The 18,036-nt window shown below is 38.9% G+C and overlaps 2 protein-coding genes across 3 annotated transcripts in view; one reads left to right on the top strand and one right to left on the bottom strand.

Moving 5' to 3' along the window:
- The first annotated feature begins 9,176 nt into the window (after positions 1–9,176).
- LOC107725137 (secretogranin-2-like) lies at positions 9,177–13,263 on the top strand. Its single transcript, XM_016534299.1, has 3 exons — positions 9,177–9,290; positions 10,763–12,064; positions 12,424–13,263. The coding sequence occupies exons 2-3, from the start codon at positions 10,770–10,772 to the stop codon at positions 12,917–12,919; spliced, it is 1,791 nt and encodes a 596-aa protein (XP_016389785.1). The 5' UTR covers positions 9,177–9,290; positions 10,763–10,769; the 3' UTR covers positions 12,920–13,263.
- Positions 13,264–15,179: 1,916 nt separating this feature from the next.
- The window catches only part of ap1s3a (adaptor related protein complex 1 subunit sigma 3a), a 6,291-nt gene continuing 3,434 nt past the window's right edge, over positions 15,180–18,036 (bottom strand). For both annotated transcript variants that reach the window (XM_016534281.1, XM_016534276.1), the window contains 4 exons: positions 17,277–17,455; positions 16,539–16,647; positions 15,703–15,840; positions 15,180–15,463 (listed from right to left, as the gene is read on the bottom strand). In XM_016534281.1, coding sequence (XP_016389767.1) covers positions 15,428–15,463; positions 15,703–15,840; positions 16,539–16,647; positions 17,277–17,455 — 462 coding nt within the window. In that variant the 3' untranslated portion in view covers positions 15,180–15,427. The remainder of the gene's footprint in view (positions 15,464–15,702; positions 15,841–16,538; positions 16,648–17,276; positions 17,456–18,036) is intronic.

Here is an 18,036-nt window from a genome sequence, read left to right as displayed (position 1 = left end):
CAGTTTAAGTGTTTCATTCTGGTGGTCTGAGCGGACGCTGGCTTGAACTCACTGATTCGCTGAACTTGACTTGATAAAACAACTAAGATAAGCTTCATGATTTCGGGAGGCTAGTAAGAGACCCCCAGCTGATTTTCCCAAAGCTCTTAATTTCCTGGAGCATGAATACGTGCAGAAACACGACTGCTGGAAAACATAATGCATGAGAGTAAACCAGCAAAACATAAAAGATGATGATGTTATGGTCAAAATAAATGTGACTCTTTCAAAATCTGAAAACAGATAGATAGATAGATAGATAGATTACACATTAAATGCAGTTAATTATGATGACTCCGTATTCACTCTTTAAATAAAATAAACACTGTAATGTCAAGTGAGAATGAGAATGTCAACTCGCTCATATTAAAGGGGTTATATGATGCGATTTCAATTTTTCCTTTCTCTTTGGAGTGTTACAATCTCTTGGTGCATAAAGAAGATCTGTAAAGTTGCAAAGACTAAAGTCTCAAATCCAAAGAGATACCAAATACACAAAATAATGTTTTTTTTTAGCAACATCATATGACCCCTTTAATCAGATGAGGAATAATTAGTTGCTCTCATTGATTGGAATTTGTTACTGAAATGCTGTTACCAAGCATAGAACAAGCACAGTTGCTATGGATACAGATGTTGACAGCTGTTGTTGCTAAGGGGTTTGGCTGACTGACACCTGTGTCCCCTCACTGATGTTACCACCCACCTTTGTCACTGTGAACACTGCAAACTGTGTTCAGAATGTGTGTTAGTTATAGATTTTGGAATCAAAACAAGGAAGTTTCTCTATGATATGTGGTGCTTGTATAATCAATACACACCTACGGAGTTATTAAAGCTGTTTGTCTGCCTCTGTATGATTGTGTGTGTGTGTGTGTGTGTGTGTGTGTGTGTTCCTCAGCTCTTTGCTGTGAACAAAACCCTTGGGGAAATGATCTCTTTAACACCACCCTATTTTAACTTGAGAGATAAACAAGTCACAATTCAACCCAAATGAACTTGTCCAAGCATACTAAATGAATAAACAAATGACTTGTTGAACTGAAACAACACAAAATCAAAGTAAACTTGAATGTTATTTGGCCCTGAACAGAGATTATACAACAGCCGAATAACTCAGACTGAACTAAGAAAAAATAATGACAAGGTACAGACTGAGCAATCACACTCTGGTTATGGAAACAAGCAGATATTGACAAAACTGGTGGCCCAAAGATACCTGGATATGACCATACTGTAGCCAAAGAGATGTGGAGACTCACCAGCTCCTAACTATGAGCAGCATGGTACATCAATGCCAGTCACAAAAAGAGAAACGAGCCGACCCATCAGTGATGCATTCTCAAACACACAGTTTAGAATTTTAGAATGTTTCTAGAAAGTTTAGAATTCTGTTTACTTTTATAATTTGTATTTTATAATTTTACATTTTGTTTATTTAATATCTGTTCTAAATACATGGTAACAGATATACCTGCCATGCCAATAAAGTACATCTGAATTGAAAACTGAATTGAGAGATGTGTTATTATTAGTCCGTTCAAATCAAGCAAACACCAAGTATTTAAGGTTACACTTTATTTTAAGGTGTCCGTGTTACAGTGCAATTATACATATAAATACTGAGTAATATTAATTAACTACATGTACTTACTATATGGGCAGGGTTAGGATTAGGTTTTGGCTTAGGGTTACTTGCATGTAATTATGCATAATTAATTGTTATTATAATAGTAAGTACATGTAACAAGTGTAACAAGGATGCTGTAAAATAAAGTGTTACCATATTAAATTTCAGCGTGCAGCATTCGTGCTACAGAAATAATAAATAGTAATAGTAATGTATGCAGAATACCTGAATGACCACATAGAAACAACCACCTGAAACACCACCCAATACACACTAGCAATAAGCTAAAACCCACTCAGAACACTTTTGCTCATTGCAACCACCCTAAATGTTTTTTTCTATATTAGTAGTGGCAGCAGCAGGAGGTTTTTAAAGAAAATACTATTTCAGTTTTTCTACTTTAAAATGTCGTGTTTAATTCAATATGTTACTTGCTGTTTCTTTGTGCTTATTTGTGAATTTCCTAGCAATTTTTAAGTAAAAATTGTTTCAAAGTAAACCCTACATTCGTTTTTTTTTTTCAGTGTACTTTAGCAACCACAACAATGCATTAAAACACTAAGAGCATTGTACCAACTACCTAGCAATACTGTAACAACATCCCAGTACATCCTAGCAACAGCACAACAACACCCTGGCAACCATCTACAACACTCCAGCAACATGACAGAGAGTTGTGCTCGGTCAAACGTTCCTCAATAATCTAATTTGTTTCGTCATTGTCCCTTCACACTTGTGTTGCACTCTTCCTCTATTACCCTTTGTCTTTACATTTTCTTTTTTCCTCATTAAAGCTCACTTCGATTCAGCCACACACACACACACTCACACATCTGACCTATGAGTCATTGCTGGCAGCACTGCAAAACACTCTTCTATCCTTGCTTCCGTCCTCTCTTTCTCTCTCTCTCCGTCAGACAGACTGATGTTCTCTCTTGTGTGGGCTCCTCCCAGTGTCCTGAGATTACCTGTCAATCACAGGGTCTTCAGAGGTCAGGAGTGCGTCACCGGCATCTGCGTCAGTGACCGACGTGTCTGCGTTAAACAGATATTTTAGGCGCAGCTCAGTTTAACGGCTCTTCTTCTATTTACCCTTTTGTTGAGCGGTTTCCTTTCCATTTCTGATCCCCAAAGGCTTCCCTGAAGCCACACATGGTCTTCTTACATCTGCTTTTCTCGCTTCCTTTCTCTTTTCTTGTCTGCTGAGGTGCGATAAAGAAAAGTGATCTTGTTATGAGAGGCAACAAAGAGAACCTATCGGAAAGATCTCCAACGCATGATGCCTTAATAATGTTTTCCTCCTTCACTTGATGCCATTAACTTGCAAGTGGCTCAAAGCAAAGACGACTTTCAATTCACCCTTTCCTTCAAAATCAAATTGCATAAATGAATAAAGGAATAGTTCACACACAAATAAAAAACATTTACTCACTCTCATGTCATTCCAAATGTGTATGAGTTTCTTTCTTCTGTGGAAAACAAAAGAAGATATTTTGCAGAAGTGTCCTAGCTGCTCTTTTCCATAACAAAAGAGGATGTTAAACTCCAAAATGGACAAAAAAAGGCACTTATAATGTGCTATTTCAAGCCTGCTTTGGTATCAAAACATAAAATTGAACACTACTGCAGATCTCAAATTTAATTTACACGAATCTACATTCACCTATGGCAAGTTAAGACACATTGCATCAAATTTGACATCAATATAAATGAACTGATCACAGGACGGTCGCCGTGATTTTGCCAAGTAAGACATGTTCCTGGACCAACATATCGGTCCAAAAATACAGACTTAACCCAATCCCTACCCCTAAACCTGACCCTACCCATAATTTATTCCTAAAAACAGTGTGAAATGATAGCTGATTAACGAGGGTGTAGAAGCACCTAACCCTGATTGTAAGCCTAAAACTGATATTTCCTGAAAAGTCATCCCTCAATTCTGATTGGTTGATAGGAATGGTGTTCCAGGGACAACAAGGATGTTGATCCAGGAACATGTTGTACTTCGTGAAATCACGCTCACCTCACAGGACATGCAAGAAGCAATAAAGTTAGATTGACATTTCTATTCTTTCGCATTTTGGGTGAACTATTTGTCCAGCAATAAACAGAAACAGACAGGCAATAAAACAACTACAGGAGAAGTACAGCCAAATTAAAGGGACTGCATTTTGACATCTGATTTTTATCCCTTAAAATGCATTAAATTTACTTTTTATTTTCTGTCGTGATGAGGCATTTTCCTGATTAAACCTCCTTAATCTCAAACAGGAAACTACTTTGCTTTTAATGACCGCGTAGGAGGCATCATGGGATATGGAGTCCATTTCAACAATGAAACTGATGGAAATGCTGATCAATAATTGAGATGAAGGGGAAGGAGAGAGAACGAGAGACACACACAGGACTCGTTGGCTCAGATCAGTGCGATGATCTGCTGTTGTGTGTGTGTGTGTTGTGGAGGAGAAGTAATTAAATTGTAATGCGTGTTGATCTGTTTAGAGTCCCTCAACAGGCTGCTGCACTTTCCTCAAGATACTGAAACCAACAACCTTCACCCACACACAAGACGGCAGAGGGGGAGCGGAAGAGAGAAACAGGAGGAAGTAACAAGAACACAAAATGAACTGTCTAGAGTATTAGGTGATTGCTGACACACAATTACGTCTATTGAGTTGACATACCTCTCTTGTTTCATAAGTTTATATTACTTGCAGAATAAGATTTTTATTAAAATAAATAAGAGATACAATCTTATAAATAAAAACTAATAATGCCTATAAAATGTCCAAAAGAAGCTGCATAATGGATACAGTCAACCGGACATTATTACAAAATAAACAACAATCAGGTGTTTATTTTGCTATGATGACAGTCTGACTGTACACTATCCCGTTTAATAAATGTTTATTCGCTGAATAAACAAATGTGGATGTGAAATTTTGAGTCAAAATTATTGTATAATTTGACCTGTATATTACCATAAATCTTCCACTAATCATTACACTGTATAAAATAATCGGTGTAGCAACAAGATGAGCACTACAGCAATTTTACAGTAATATACTTACGGTCTCTGAGGTATCCAAAACAAAGTCCCTTTCAAGGAAAGTCTGTTGACTCGGCGGCCATATTTGCAACGCCTCCAGGCAGCTCCCAAGTCCTATCTAAATGAATGCGGGATTCCTGAAACCTCAAAAACTGCTCACTGAACTTGCAATTAAATTACATATTTCAAATCAGCAACAAAATCGGAAATGAACTGCCCCATGCAAACAGCGCAACTCTGACAGAAATTCAAAAACGTCAAGGCTGTAATGTGATTGGTTATCAAGGCACATGTGATCCAAGTTGACCGTTACGCTTTCTCCAATGGTAGAACCGCGGCGTTCATCGGCTATAGGCTATTTATGACCAGCCGTAGTCCATACCAGGTTAGAGAAAACATTTTTACATATCATACATTAGCACACTCTATCAGATCTAACATTCGCGGACATTTATTTCACAATCCATCTCCGTATATAGCTCATAATGGCTTACCAGGAGATGGATCCTAATGTCAATATAAATAAATGTCCGCGAAACAAACGACTACAGCTTTGCTACGATTGACCAATCAGAATTGAGTATTTCAGAACAAATACACATACACACACACAAACTTAATTTATACAAGTTATCCTATTTAAATGCTTACATACAGCCAGTTTTTAAAACAACTTAAGAGTACGAACAGGATAATTTGTGAAAATTTAAGTATCAGTGTAAATGCATAATCAGGGTAGTACTAAGTAAAAAAGTTAAATATAGTTTACATTTTTGCATAAAATTATGAGTACAACTGTGAATACCCACAATTTTACCCAAGAGAACCTGTTTGGCATCTCTACTTGCATTCATAGGCTAACAACACTGTTCGCTCTGATAGACCGGAAATGTTTTGCATGTGTCTCAGTGTGGGAGGCACGGTTTGATGCCCAGATACAACTGAGGATTCAGTCAAAATGAGGAGAACATTGAGTGCTGGGGGCCATGGGAAAACTGACTGCCAGAAAGGAGTGATGTTTGACAGATAAACAAAGATAATCTCTCTCAAATATACAGAAAAACTAAATCTTACCAGTGTATCGTGTTCTCAGTCTCTCTGTTTGTCACCGTACAAATTATATGAATGCTGCCTCACATTGTTTCATGGGAACACAAACCATAAATACCTGACATTTATTGTAGGGGGAAACATCTTTCATGTTTTGTCTATTTAAATGTGCTTAATTTACTACCACAAGCACTGCACAGGGGAATAAACACAACAAGACGTGTCACGTTGAGATGTGTCGATGCTGAAGGGTTGCACATGCACAAGTGTGTGATCTCCTGCGAAGAAACTTTCAGAGAAAACAAATGACAGGATTAAACAACAACAACAGACAGCGAGTGCGAGTTTGGATCAGTGTGTAGGTGGCTGGGACACGTGGACAAAGCATAAACATATGGGAACAATCTGGAGTGATGCATTGCTTTGACAGTTCCCTTTAAAAAAAGTTCTGGGGTTAAAAAGTGAAACTGTCAAACAGACTATAATTTCAACTCATGCACTTACACTGATTTGTTATCAGTCTTGTGGCTACACTTCGAAACAGTGTGTATTTGAACATTTATTTCAGAACAATGCTTTGCCCTATCCATGCCCATTAAACGCAATTTTTTTGTTTTTACAAACTGGCAATCAATAGCAATCAACAAGATGCTTTAATCTTTAATGTAGCCTAATTTACATCTCTGGAGATTCGTTTTTTAAATTTTTCTGCGCACCATCAGAATATAGCAGTTGGCGATTTAACCTGTTTTGCTTTGAATGCCTTTTTACATTCAAGAATTTGTTTTATGGTAATGTGCATGTTGCATTATGTATGTTAGCATGTCAAATTCATACAAACTAATGCAATGCCTTTTTCAAACACTTGAAAACATCTCAAGAAAATCAAGGCTTTTATGCACTCTGAAACGTAACATAAAATGAAATATTTTGATGGGGCACAATAAAATGTTGTGAGAGCAGCACTTAACCAAAATTAGTCATTTGTCTTGCGAGACTGTAATATGTACAGGGTTAGACACTGCTGTTTATGTCGTCTGAACTTCTACCATCCAGGAAGCAGATGAATATAAAGCAACTCCAGCTCGAGGCCGTCTCGTACTGCACGTCACACACGCCTCATCCCCCTCTGATCAGTGTGTGTGCATTCTGTGTTTCTCTTCCATCCTCTGTCAATATGATTTGTCCTCTGAAATATTCAATGCATCCATCACGCTGTATTCAGAATCAGCCGGAGAACAAGCTGTTTTTAGCCCATAAACACACTTACATAACAAAAGAGGTAAATGGAGCACATAGACACACACACACACACAGGATGTCTACATGAATTGTTTACTGAATCTGTAATGTGCAGGACACAGATGAAAATAAAGGTGCAGTAACAACAATGGTGCACCTGCTCTCACACACACACACACATCAGAACAGGATCGGGCTTTAGGCACATACACTGATGTCAGAGCAATGACGTGAGATGAGAGAAGAGATGAGAAGAGAACAGATGAGAAGTGAAGAGATGAAATTACAAGGGAAAATGAGAAGGGATGAGAAAGGAGAAGAGATGAGAAGATAAATAGACAAGAGAATAGATGAAACTAGTTGAGAAAAGCAAAAAAGATGATAAAGACGAAAAGAGAAGATAAAAAAATAAGAAGTAAAAAAAAATGAGAAGAGATTACATGAGATGAGAAAAAGGAAACAATGGGTGACATGAGAAAAAATACGAGAAGAGATAAGACGAGATGAGAAGAGATTACATGAGATGAGAAAAGAGAAAACAGAAGACATTACATGAGATGAGATGAGAAAAAAGACAAGCAAAGACCAGAAGAGAAGATATGAGATGAAAGAAGAGAGAAAAGAGAAGAGAAAACAGATGAGAAAAGAACAGGAGAGAAGAGATAAAAGAAGACAAGGAGAGATTAAATGAGAAAAGAAAACAGAAGAGATGAGAAGATAAATAGGTGATTAGAAGAGAGAAAAGATGAAATGACGAGAGAAAAGATGAAATGTCAAAAGAAAAGAAAAAACAAGAAAACAAAAGAAGAGAAGAGATGATAGGAGAAGAACAAAAAAGAGAAAACAAATAAAGAGACAAGAGGGGAAAAGAAGAGAGGAAGAAATAAGAGATGAGAACAGAGTAGAAAAGAAGAGAGAAGAAAAGAGCCAAGTCAGGATAGGCGAGACTTGATGTGATGAAAAAGATGAGAAGAGAATAAATGCTTGACTGTAGATGGCCCAATCAGCATCATCCCGCTGAACTGTGTGTGTGTGTGTTGTTCTGAATGAGACTGTGAATGAGTGGGCCACCCACAGCAGCAGAGCAGATTTCTGAATGAACGAGATCTCCCTCCTACCAGCTCCTGACACACTGCCAAACACACACTCACTTCACAAAACCAGAGCCCACAGCGGCAAACCCCGTCCCAGACACACTCCTGTCTTCCTCTCCGTCAGTCCCTGTCTCACACGGCTCTCCGCTGTGACTCAGCGCTCGCCAGACGCTTTACAGATGAAGTCAAATCAGCATGACCAGAACCTCACAGCCAGCCATAAGAGACGCATGTGTGCACGGGAGAGAGATGCTTTCAGCTTCCCATGCCTCATGTTCAATATGCTTCAAGGATTAAATTGCTTTTTTGGCACAACAGCAGCTGCATGATCAAATGAAAGACGAGCTAACGAGATCTCCCAAGAGCATTCTGGGCGTGCGGATCAAAAGCAAAGTACCATAGCTCTTCAGTGATCGACTATTATCATAATATCACAATCAGACTCGAGAGCTTCCACTTTACATGATAAGAGAAGGTCATAATGAGTGGGTTTCTTCTTCACCAAGGGCCTTTTGGCACTGAAACCTCTAATCAGAGGCGCTCTTCTGCTTTTTTACATAAAATTACCATGGTAACAACCAAAATATACTACAAAATTCCAACCCACTAAACTTCAACTAAAATGTAATTAAAGTGAAGCCAAAGTTATATAGTGAAGAGTTCATTGCACTTACCATGTTAAATCTAATTAATGATGATGATAAATAGGTGATTTTTTGAATGGAATTAATGATGCATTTATATAGCACTTTATTGTGTATTGCTGTACACCCAAAGCGCTTTACAATCATATGGGGATGGGGGGGGGGTCTCTCCTTTCAGAAGGGATCACCCTTCTTGATCTGAAAAACTGAATAATAAAACGAATTCAAGGTTATGCATTCATAAAACCATTCATTTTGAGTTTGTATGCCAAATAAATAACCTTGAAGTGCCTGGAGTGTGTGTGTGTGTGTGTGTGTGTGTGTGTGTGTGTGTGTGTGTGTGCGCGCGCGGCCGGTTTTGCGTATGTTGTTTCAGTGACGCACGAATCAGGTGGCGTCTGTTATAACGGGCGGAGCTGTCCGCGGTGCTGACGAGAGAGAGACTCCGCGCTCGTGCTCACAGTGCTGCACAGCCATAAACACCGAGAGCGATGCGCAACGCACACACGACTCCCCTTTAAAACAGACCAAAGGCAAAGGTAAGAAGGTTTTTGCCTTTAAACACTCATTTGTGCGTTCTTTAAGACGAAATGCATCACTTATATCTGGGTTATCTCTTTAGAAACGCGTATGGAGTGCTTTATATATTAGCAACCTGCTGCGCGCAAAGCGTTCATCAACAGCGAGATGAAACAAAAAAAGCACGCGTTTTACAAGTTGAAAAAGTGATTAATAAAAGTTCGACCGCTTCTTATATACAACCATTCTCAGTTTCGCGCACAATTGCTATTTTAAAGCTCATTTGTGTTTATTTTTAAATTCTACAAATAATTAATTTAGAACGCTGCGCACATTTAAAAACAAACTTGGTTGAAACCTGACGGAAAATGTCCAAGTTAAAGTACTTTCTACTACATTTCCACTTAAAAATAAGTATAAACAGATTGAAGTGAGCAGGATGTTGTGCTCCGGGGTTTTCTCCTCCTCTCCGTTTGACGGCACTCTGCGGTTCAACAGCAGTGCGGATCCTCGCGCGGTCTCCCGTAGCAACGGGGTATGACTCATTTAGTCGCGGCAGCAATTTAGAAACTAATGAGATCTTCAGCGCAGGCTCTCTGAGTGCTCCGCAAACACTCATCAACAGGCTTTCAACAGATGTCAGAAAAAGAGAGACAGATGCAAACAAAGCGAAACCCGCGATGGTCAATTAAGCATTGTAAACAAGACTGCAATAAGTCATCAAGGGTAGGTCTTTGTAAGAAGATAAAGGAATAGTTCGTCAGGTGATACATATTCTGTCATCATTTAATCACCCTCGTGTAATTCCAAACATGCATGGCTTTCTTTCTTCAGTGGAACACAAAAGAAGGTATTTTGAACAAGGTATTTGTTCATAATACAAATACCTTGTTCTAATATGACTTTCCTATACATTGAAATTCAATGGGGTCCAAACAACACTGGACCACACTGACTTTCATTGTATGGACAAAAACACTGAAACAATCGTACAGGTTTGGAATGAGATGAAGTTGACAAACTGATGACAGAACAATGAATATGCATGAAATTGTTAATGCAAACATATCTGTGTGTGCGCATGTGTTGCAAAATGTATGAAAGCTATCACTTTTGTACCTCGAAATGGTACTAAATTTACATTAAATGGTGCACATTAGTACCTTAAAGGTACATATTAGTACATTTAGTACTTAGTTTGAAAGGATACCACGCCAGTGAAAGCTTTCATACCTTTATTATTTTTACAGAATAATCAATATACATGAAATTGATAGCGCAAACCTATTTGTGTATGTGTTGCAAAAATGTACAAAAGCTGTCATTGGGGTTGTACCTTATTTACCCCTAAATGGTACATATTAGTACCAAAAATCTCCATATTAGTTCCTATTTTAATAGAGTACCACCCCAGTGAAAGCTTTTATACTTAGTTTTCATGAAAAACTGTCTGACTCACCATCTATCCTCTCTCCCTCCCTCCCTCTCTCAGGTAAAACATGTCGTCATCATCTAGATGCTGCGCAACAGGGGTGTTCGTCCTCCCCTCGCTACTTCTTCTGCCTCTTTTCCTTTCTCTCGTTTGTGGAGTTCAAGGGGCCACGCTAAGGGAGCATCGCCTGAGCGGAAGTGAACCCGTCTCTTATGGACCTGTGTCCCAGATCCGTCCTCCTCCGAGTGCCGAGATGCTCAGAGCTCTACGTTACATCCAAAGCCTCAGCCAGAGAACCCCACCTGATCCTCTTGACGACGAGCGCCAGCAAGACACTTCAGACGACATGGAGAGCGTTCGCTCCATGCTGCAACTGGCAGCCCCTGCCCGGATGGATAGAGGCATGGAAGAAAGTGAGGAAAGCGAGAATGATAAAACTCAAGACTTGCTGCAAGCGGTTCTTACCACACTACAACAGACCGAGGAACACATGGTGCCCCAAAAAAACTCCCAGAAGGTCATCGCACCATCTCAACCTCGATACGCCGTCCACCCCTTCCCAAGACCAAAACAACAACTAGAAAGGGAAACTTCGTCTGAGAATTACGGAAGGTCCTCGTGGACAAATCCAGATAGCCGGAGGCGGCACTGGAAGTTCCCACTCATGTTTGAGGATGAGGAGGGTCAGGAGCAGCCTCTCAAACGGACCAACGAGAATGCAGAAGAACAGTACACACCCCAGAAGCTGGCGACCCTTCAATCTGTGTTTGAGGAACTGAGTGGAATCTCCGCATCTAAGGTCAACAGCAAACGGGAGGATGGTGAAGATGACGATAATGATAATGACTTGTACAGGCAGAGGAAGATGGTCTTGGAGGACATCATGGGAACTGATGAATGGGCACCTTTGGAGGAACAAACAGAGGCCAAAGAGGAAGAAAGAGAGAGGCATGGGTTTAATCGCAACCTTGAGGATGATGAGCAAGAGGAGGACGAAGAAGACGATGATGTCAAGAGATCCAACCAACCCGACTGGTTCCAAACAGGAAAAGAGGAGGAGTCTGAGGACATTGCAAAGCTTGTGGACTACTATCTTCTGAAAATCCTAGAAAAGAAAGAGCAGGAGCAGCAGAAAAGACAAGAGGCCAGCAAGAGCGAGCAAGAAAGCGACCGAGAGGTGGAGAAAAAAGATGCGGATGAAGACGAAGACGAAGAGGAGGACGACAAGGACGAGAGGGAAATTGAGCCCGTGCACAGCACACTCCCTGAGTCTTTGTCCCAGATCATCAAAATCTCACAGAAGCTACAAATCCCAGCGGAGGAAGTTCTTGAGCTTCTCCAGAACGAGAAGCAGAAGGATTTATTCAGAGTCCCAACAAAGTCACGCACGCCATACGCAACTGCTCACAAGACCTTTGCCGCATCACCTCACCGGCGGCCGCTCGAGGCATCGGAGGGCAACAGCGTCGCCCAGGACATCATGAACATCCTTGAGCTGGTAAACGCAGTGCAACAAAACAACCGACCAGCGCAAGCGAAAACGTCAAGTTATTACGAGAGGGAAACCAGCAGGGATGATTATGACGACACTGCTGGTGAGGAAGATGAACTTGCTAATTACCTGGCGTCGGAAATGTCCACGCATGGACAGAGACGTGCGCGGAGGAAGTTCTTGAGCTTCTCCAGAACGAGAAGCAGAAGGATTTATTCAGAGTCCCAACAAAGTCACGCACGCCATACGCAACTGCTCACAAGACCTTTGCCGCATCACCTCACCGGCGGCCGCTCGAGGCATCGGAGGGCAACAGCGTCGCCCAGGACATCATGAACATCCTTGAGCTGGTAAACGCAGTGCAACAAAACAACCGACCAGCGCAAGCGAAAACGTCAAGTTATTACGAGAGGGAAACCAGCAGGGATGATTATGACGACACTGCTGGCGAGGAAGATGAACTTGCTAATTACCTGGCGTCGGAAATGTCCACGCATGGACAGAGACGTGCACGTCTGACGCCATTACGTGACGAGGATCAGCCCGTGTACGAACGTGCTGACTACTTCGACAAAGGTGCGCCAGAAAAAGGACCTGCGAATCACAAGAACGCAGCAGCGGGATTAGACAACAACACAATGCTGCAAATCCTGCGGTATCTGGATCCGGAGAGCGACAATGCCGACGAAACAGACTCTGAGGGGAAAACAGTCCCTGAAATGTAGATGTGTAGATAACGATTATATTCATTGTTTGAAGTTTGTCATATAATAAAATATTTTGAAACAAATATATCCCCTAATTGCGTTTAGTCAATGTAGTGCTCCAGCTTTTCTCATTCCTTGTTCTGTATAGCAAAAAAAAGAGTATTTTAGTAAACCCAATGAATTTGTTTCTTAGATAGCGAATAGAACAATGTAAAAAGTAGCCGGCTTTACCTCTTCAACATATGAACACACAGATTTTCTCCCTCTTAATGACGCCAGTTATGTTTTCAGTCAGTAAGTATCTTGTGTGTGTGATGAGGTCATGCGTGACGTGGCAGAGGTAAATAAAGCATTTGTTCACACCATGGTCCTCTGTGTAATGCTTCTCTTACTGCCGAGCAACCTCTGCAAACTTTTCATGACATACAATCTCTTTTTTGTTTGTTTTTTGGTGATTGGTTTCTGTTTCATGTGTGACCGGGGTCATAACATCCTCAAAATGCATTTACATTTGAGTCATGAAAATTTGGTTATATATTTAAATGCATGTATAGAATGAGCTGCATTCGTGCTACTACAATTCATACAAACTGTTATTAAAATGCATTTTATTATTTAATTAAAATAAAAACATTCCAGATTTGGATCAATAGCTTGGCCAGTCCTTCCAACACAACATTTTTTCTTTCAGTTTCAGTTCAATCTAAGATCTGTCTGAGAGTTACAGACGGATTGTCTGCACAAAATAAAAAATAACATCAAAATAAAATTTACTGCACAATGAACAGAAACCAGAGGGCTAATTTCACAGTGTATTCAAATATCCCACATGTACACTACCGTTCAAAAGTTTTAAGATTTAAAACTTTAGTTTTTAAAAGAAGTTTCTTCAAAAACACAGTAAAAGCAGTAATATTCTGAAATATTATTACAATTTAAAATAACATCTATTTGAATATATTTTAAAATGCAATTTATTCCTGTGATGCAAAGCTGAATTTTCAGCATCATTACGCCAGTCTTCAGTGTCACATGATCTTCAGAAATCAAGAACAGCATTTATTTGAAATCTTTTGAACATTATGAATGTCTTTACTGTCACGTTTGATCAATTTAATGCATCCTTGATTAATGAAAGTATACGTTTATTTAAAAATATATATATACTGACTCCATTAGTGTCCATGAGTGTATCTCTCCCTGATTGTCTAAAACCAAATGTGCTACATATTAAACTCCTATAATTTAATAATAGTATTCTCACTATCTCAAAAGTAGTTTGAAATGCTTACTAATGCAAAGTGTTGCTATTTCAGTGTTGTGACTTTGTATGGAAGCTCAATTAAATACATTCAGCATATGAAGTTCTTGTTGTTGTGTCTTTGAGGAGTGAGGTGATGGCTGTGATGTTCCTTCAGTATGTGGGTTTGTTTAAATACTCCTCCATCGTCTGTCAAAAGATGAGGACAAAACACAATGTCTCTGAGTTATATTTGACCAGTGTAAGAATTAAATACATATATTCATGAAGTTATAACATTCATGAATGCCTCTGTAATAATTTATTTGAAAAACAAACAGTCGAGCAGACAGGATCAGGTTGTGTACATATAGTACACACACATCTGTGAAAACATGATGAATCACCACCTCAGCAAGCTTGTGTGTGTGTGTGTGTGTGTGTTTCACCTCCTGAAGAGAATCTGCCTCCTCCATTGATTTGGCCACAGATGCTTTGGATGTCTCCTGCACCTCTCCACCAATAATAAACTCATCCAGGATAAAGTATGCCTTCTCAAAGTTAAAAATAATGTCTAATTCACACACCTGCAACACATGCAAACAGATCTAGATGCCAAAAACATAAAAACATGACTCACACCATTCAGAAAACACATTAACATGCTCTTGATTACATCAAAGTCTTACCAAGAGGATGAGTAATATTACTCTATATATGCCATATATATATATATATATATATATATATATGCCACACTGTTCAAAAGTTTGAGATCGGAAAGATTTTTTAATGCCTTAGATTAGAAAGAAGTCTCTTTTGCTCACCAAGGCTGCATTTTTTTTTAACCAAAAATACGATAAAAACAGCAAAATTGTAAGATATTATTAGAATTTAAAATAAGTGTTTTCTATTTGAATAGATTTTAAAATGTAATTTATTCTTGTGATGCAAAGCTGAATTTTCAGCATCATTACTCTAGTCTTCAGCATCACATGATCCTTCAGAAATATACGTTTATTTAAAAATATATATATACTGACTCCATTAGTGTCCATGAGTGTATCTCTCCCTGATTGTCTAAAACCAAATGTGCTACATATTAAACTCCTATAATTTAATAATAGTATTCTCACTATCTCAAAAGTAGTTTGAAATGCTTACTAATGCAAAGTGTTGCTATTTCAGTGTTGTGACTTTGTATGGAAGCTCAATTAAATACATTCAGCATATGAAGTTCTTGTTGTTGTGTCTTTGAGGAGTGAGGTGATGGCTGTGATGTTCCTTCAGTATGTGGGTTTGTTTAAATACTCCTCCATCGTCTGTCAAAAGATGAGGACAAAACACAATGTCTCTGAGTTATATTTGACCAGTGTAAGAATTAAATACATATATTCATGAAGTTATAACATTCATGAATGCCTCTGTAATAATTTATTTGAAAAACAAACAGTCGAGCAGACAGGATCAGGTTGTGTACATATAGTACACACACATCTGTGAAAACATGATGAATCACCACCTCAGCAAGCTTGTGTGTGTGTGTGTGTGTGTGTTTCACCTCCTGAAGAGAATCTGCCTCCTCCATTGATTTGGCCACAGATGCTTTGGATGTCTCCTGCACCTCTCCACCAATAATAAACTCATCCAGGATAAAGTATGCCTTCTCAAAGTTAAAAATAATGTCTAATTCACACACCTGCAACACATGCAAACAGATCTAGATGCCAAAAACATAAAAACATGACTCACACCATTCAGAAAACACATTAACATGCTCTTGATTACATCAAAGTCTTACCAAGAGGATGAGTAATATTACTCTATATATGCCATATATATATATATATATATATATATATGCCACACTGTTCAAAAGTTTGAGATCGGAAAGATTTTTTAATGCCTTAGATTAGAAAGAAGTCTCTTTTGCTCACCAAGGCTGCATTTTTTTTTAACCAAAAATACGATAAAAACAGCAAAATTGTAAGATATTATTAGAATTTAAAATAAGTGTTTTCTATTTGAATAGATTTTAAAATGTAATTTATTCTTGTGATGCAAAGCTGAATTTTCAGCATCATTACTCTAGTCTTCAGCATCACATGATCCTTCAGAAATCATTCTAATATGCTGATTTGCTGCTTAAGAAGCATTTCTTATTACTATCAATGTTAAAACAGATATGCTACTTCTATTTTTGTGTAAACTGTGAAATATTTAATTTTTCAGGATAATTTGGTGAATAGAACAGCACAGCATTATATAATAATATATTACATATAAATACATTCTAAATGTCTTTACTGTCACTTTTGATCAATTTAATGCATCCTCGCTGATTAAAAGTATGAATTTATTTAAAAACTCTAAATAAACTATAGTTTTTAACCTTACATTGCCAAAGTACTGATCCAGCAGCTCGACGTATCTGTGCAGAAGCTCCAGTGTGAGCAGCTCATTGTCCCCTTGCTCCAAACCACAACAGAAATACAGACTCGCATACCTGCAGGACAGAGGTCAGAGGTCAATGTCACTGGGTTTCAAGCTGCTCTGAGTGACTAAATGTTTTTACATACAACACACAATCACAGGCTGATCCTGGATCAGTATACTTTTAAAAATACACATTTTTCACTGGTTCTTTTCATAAGCATTTCATCTTCAAATAAGGAACCATATTTAGTTGAATAGAGCTTCCTAAGGAACCTTTTTAAGAAAAGGAATCATATGAACTTAAAGGACTATTAAGCCCTTTTGCAGCCAGCCATTATTTGTCAGTGTGTACTGCTACCATGCAAAGTTCCCTTAATCTAGGACAGCAGAAATGCCACAAGATGCATCAGGTTCAAATACAATTGCTCTGCAGGTCAAAGTTCAACATGCAAATGTTCTAGTAGTTTTAGTATCTTTGGACTATGCCAAATTACGATACTTTAATGTGCAAAGATCTAAAAAGGTGCATGCAGACAGACTGTAAATGCACCATAATGCTTTAGGGCTTGATGGCTGATCATTAACTTGCGGCAAAGGTCGAGTTAAATTATTCTATGGGAGAGAGCGACAGAGTCGGAAAGTTACAGAAAGCATTGTAATGCAGAGGAAAGCACATGCGATAAGAAGGTGACCTCTGACCTCCTGTAGACGATCTTCAGATCCCTCCACTGCAGGAAGTTGCAGGACTTCGGCGGTCGCGCCAGCACCATTTGCGTGACGTCTCTTATGATCTTCTTCTTGTCACGATCGCTGAAAGCCGTGAACCATTTCTGCAGCCGGAGCTTCCCCTGACGACTGAACAGCAGCAGGAAACGCATCTACAGCGGAGACACAAATTAATTTGTCCTGAAAATGTATGAAAGCTTCATTAAGCTGCTTTTGGGAATGTGATAAACTATGTGAAGTATTGACCTGAATACAACACAAAACACACACAGGTAAAATACCACATGCTTTGTCATGGTCGGAATGTCAAACAACGCAGGACTATCGCAGTTAAAGTATAACTAGGAGTAATAATATAGGGAAACTGTGTGCTCTCACACACACACACACACACGTTTCCAGCAGCACATACTGTCAGTATCTTACAGACACACTAATAACACAGAGAGTCCGTGATGAACGTAAGACTCCTCACCGAGACCCCAGTGGGAATCTGTGTTTGACATTTTAGGCCTGTTGCCAAGAGCTTGCATCACTGTTGCCACCAAACACATAAACACACACACATACATACATAACACATGCTTACCTAGTTAAATGAGGACATGCCTTAGAGCGTTATTGCTATTAAATTGCAATTTTGTAAATATGAAATATACTACATGAAATATTTACATCGTCATTCCTTTGTCAAATTTTGTCAAATAATTGCTATTAAATAACAAAGCATATA

Source organism: Sinocyclocheilus rhinocerous, unplaced genomic scaffold (genome assembly GCF_001515625.1).
Source record: "Sinocyclocheilus rhinocerous isolate Xijiao unplaced genomic scaffold, SAMN03320098_v1.1 scaffold1755, whole genome shotgun sequence".
Taxonomy (NCBI): Eukaryota; Metazoa; Chordata; class Actinopteri; order Cypriniformes; family Cyprinidae; genus Sinocyclocheilus; species Sinocyclocheilus rhinocerous.
Note: the sequence above shows the minus strand (reverse complement) of the source record. Positions and strands in the feature narration are given on the sequence as shown.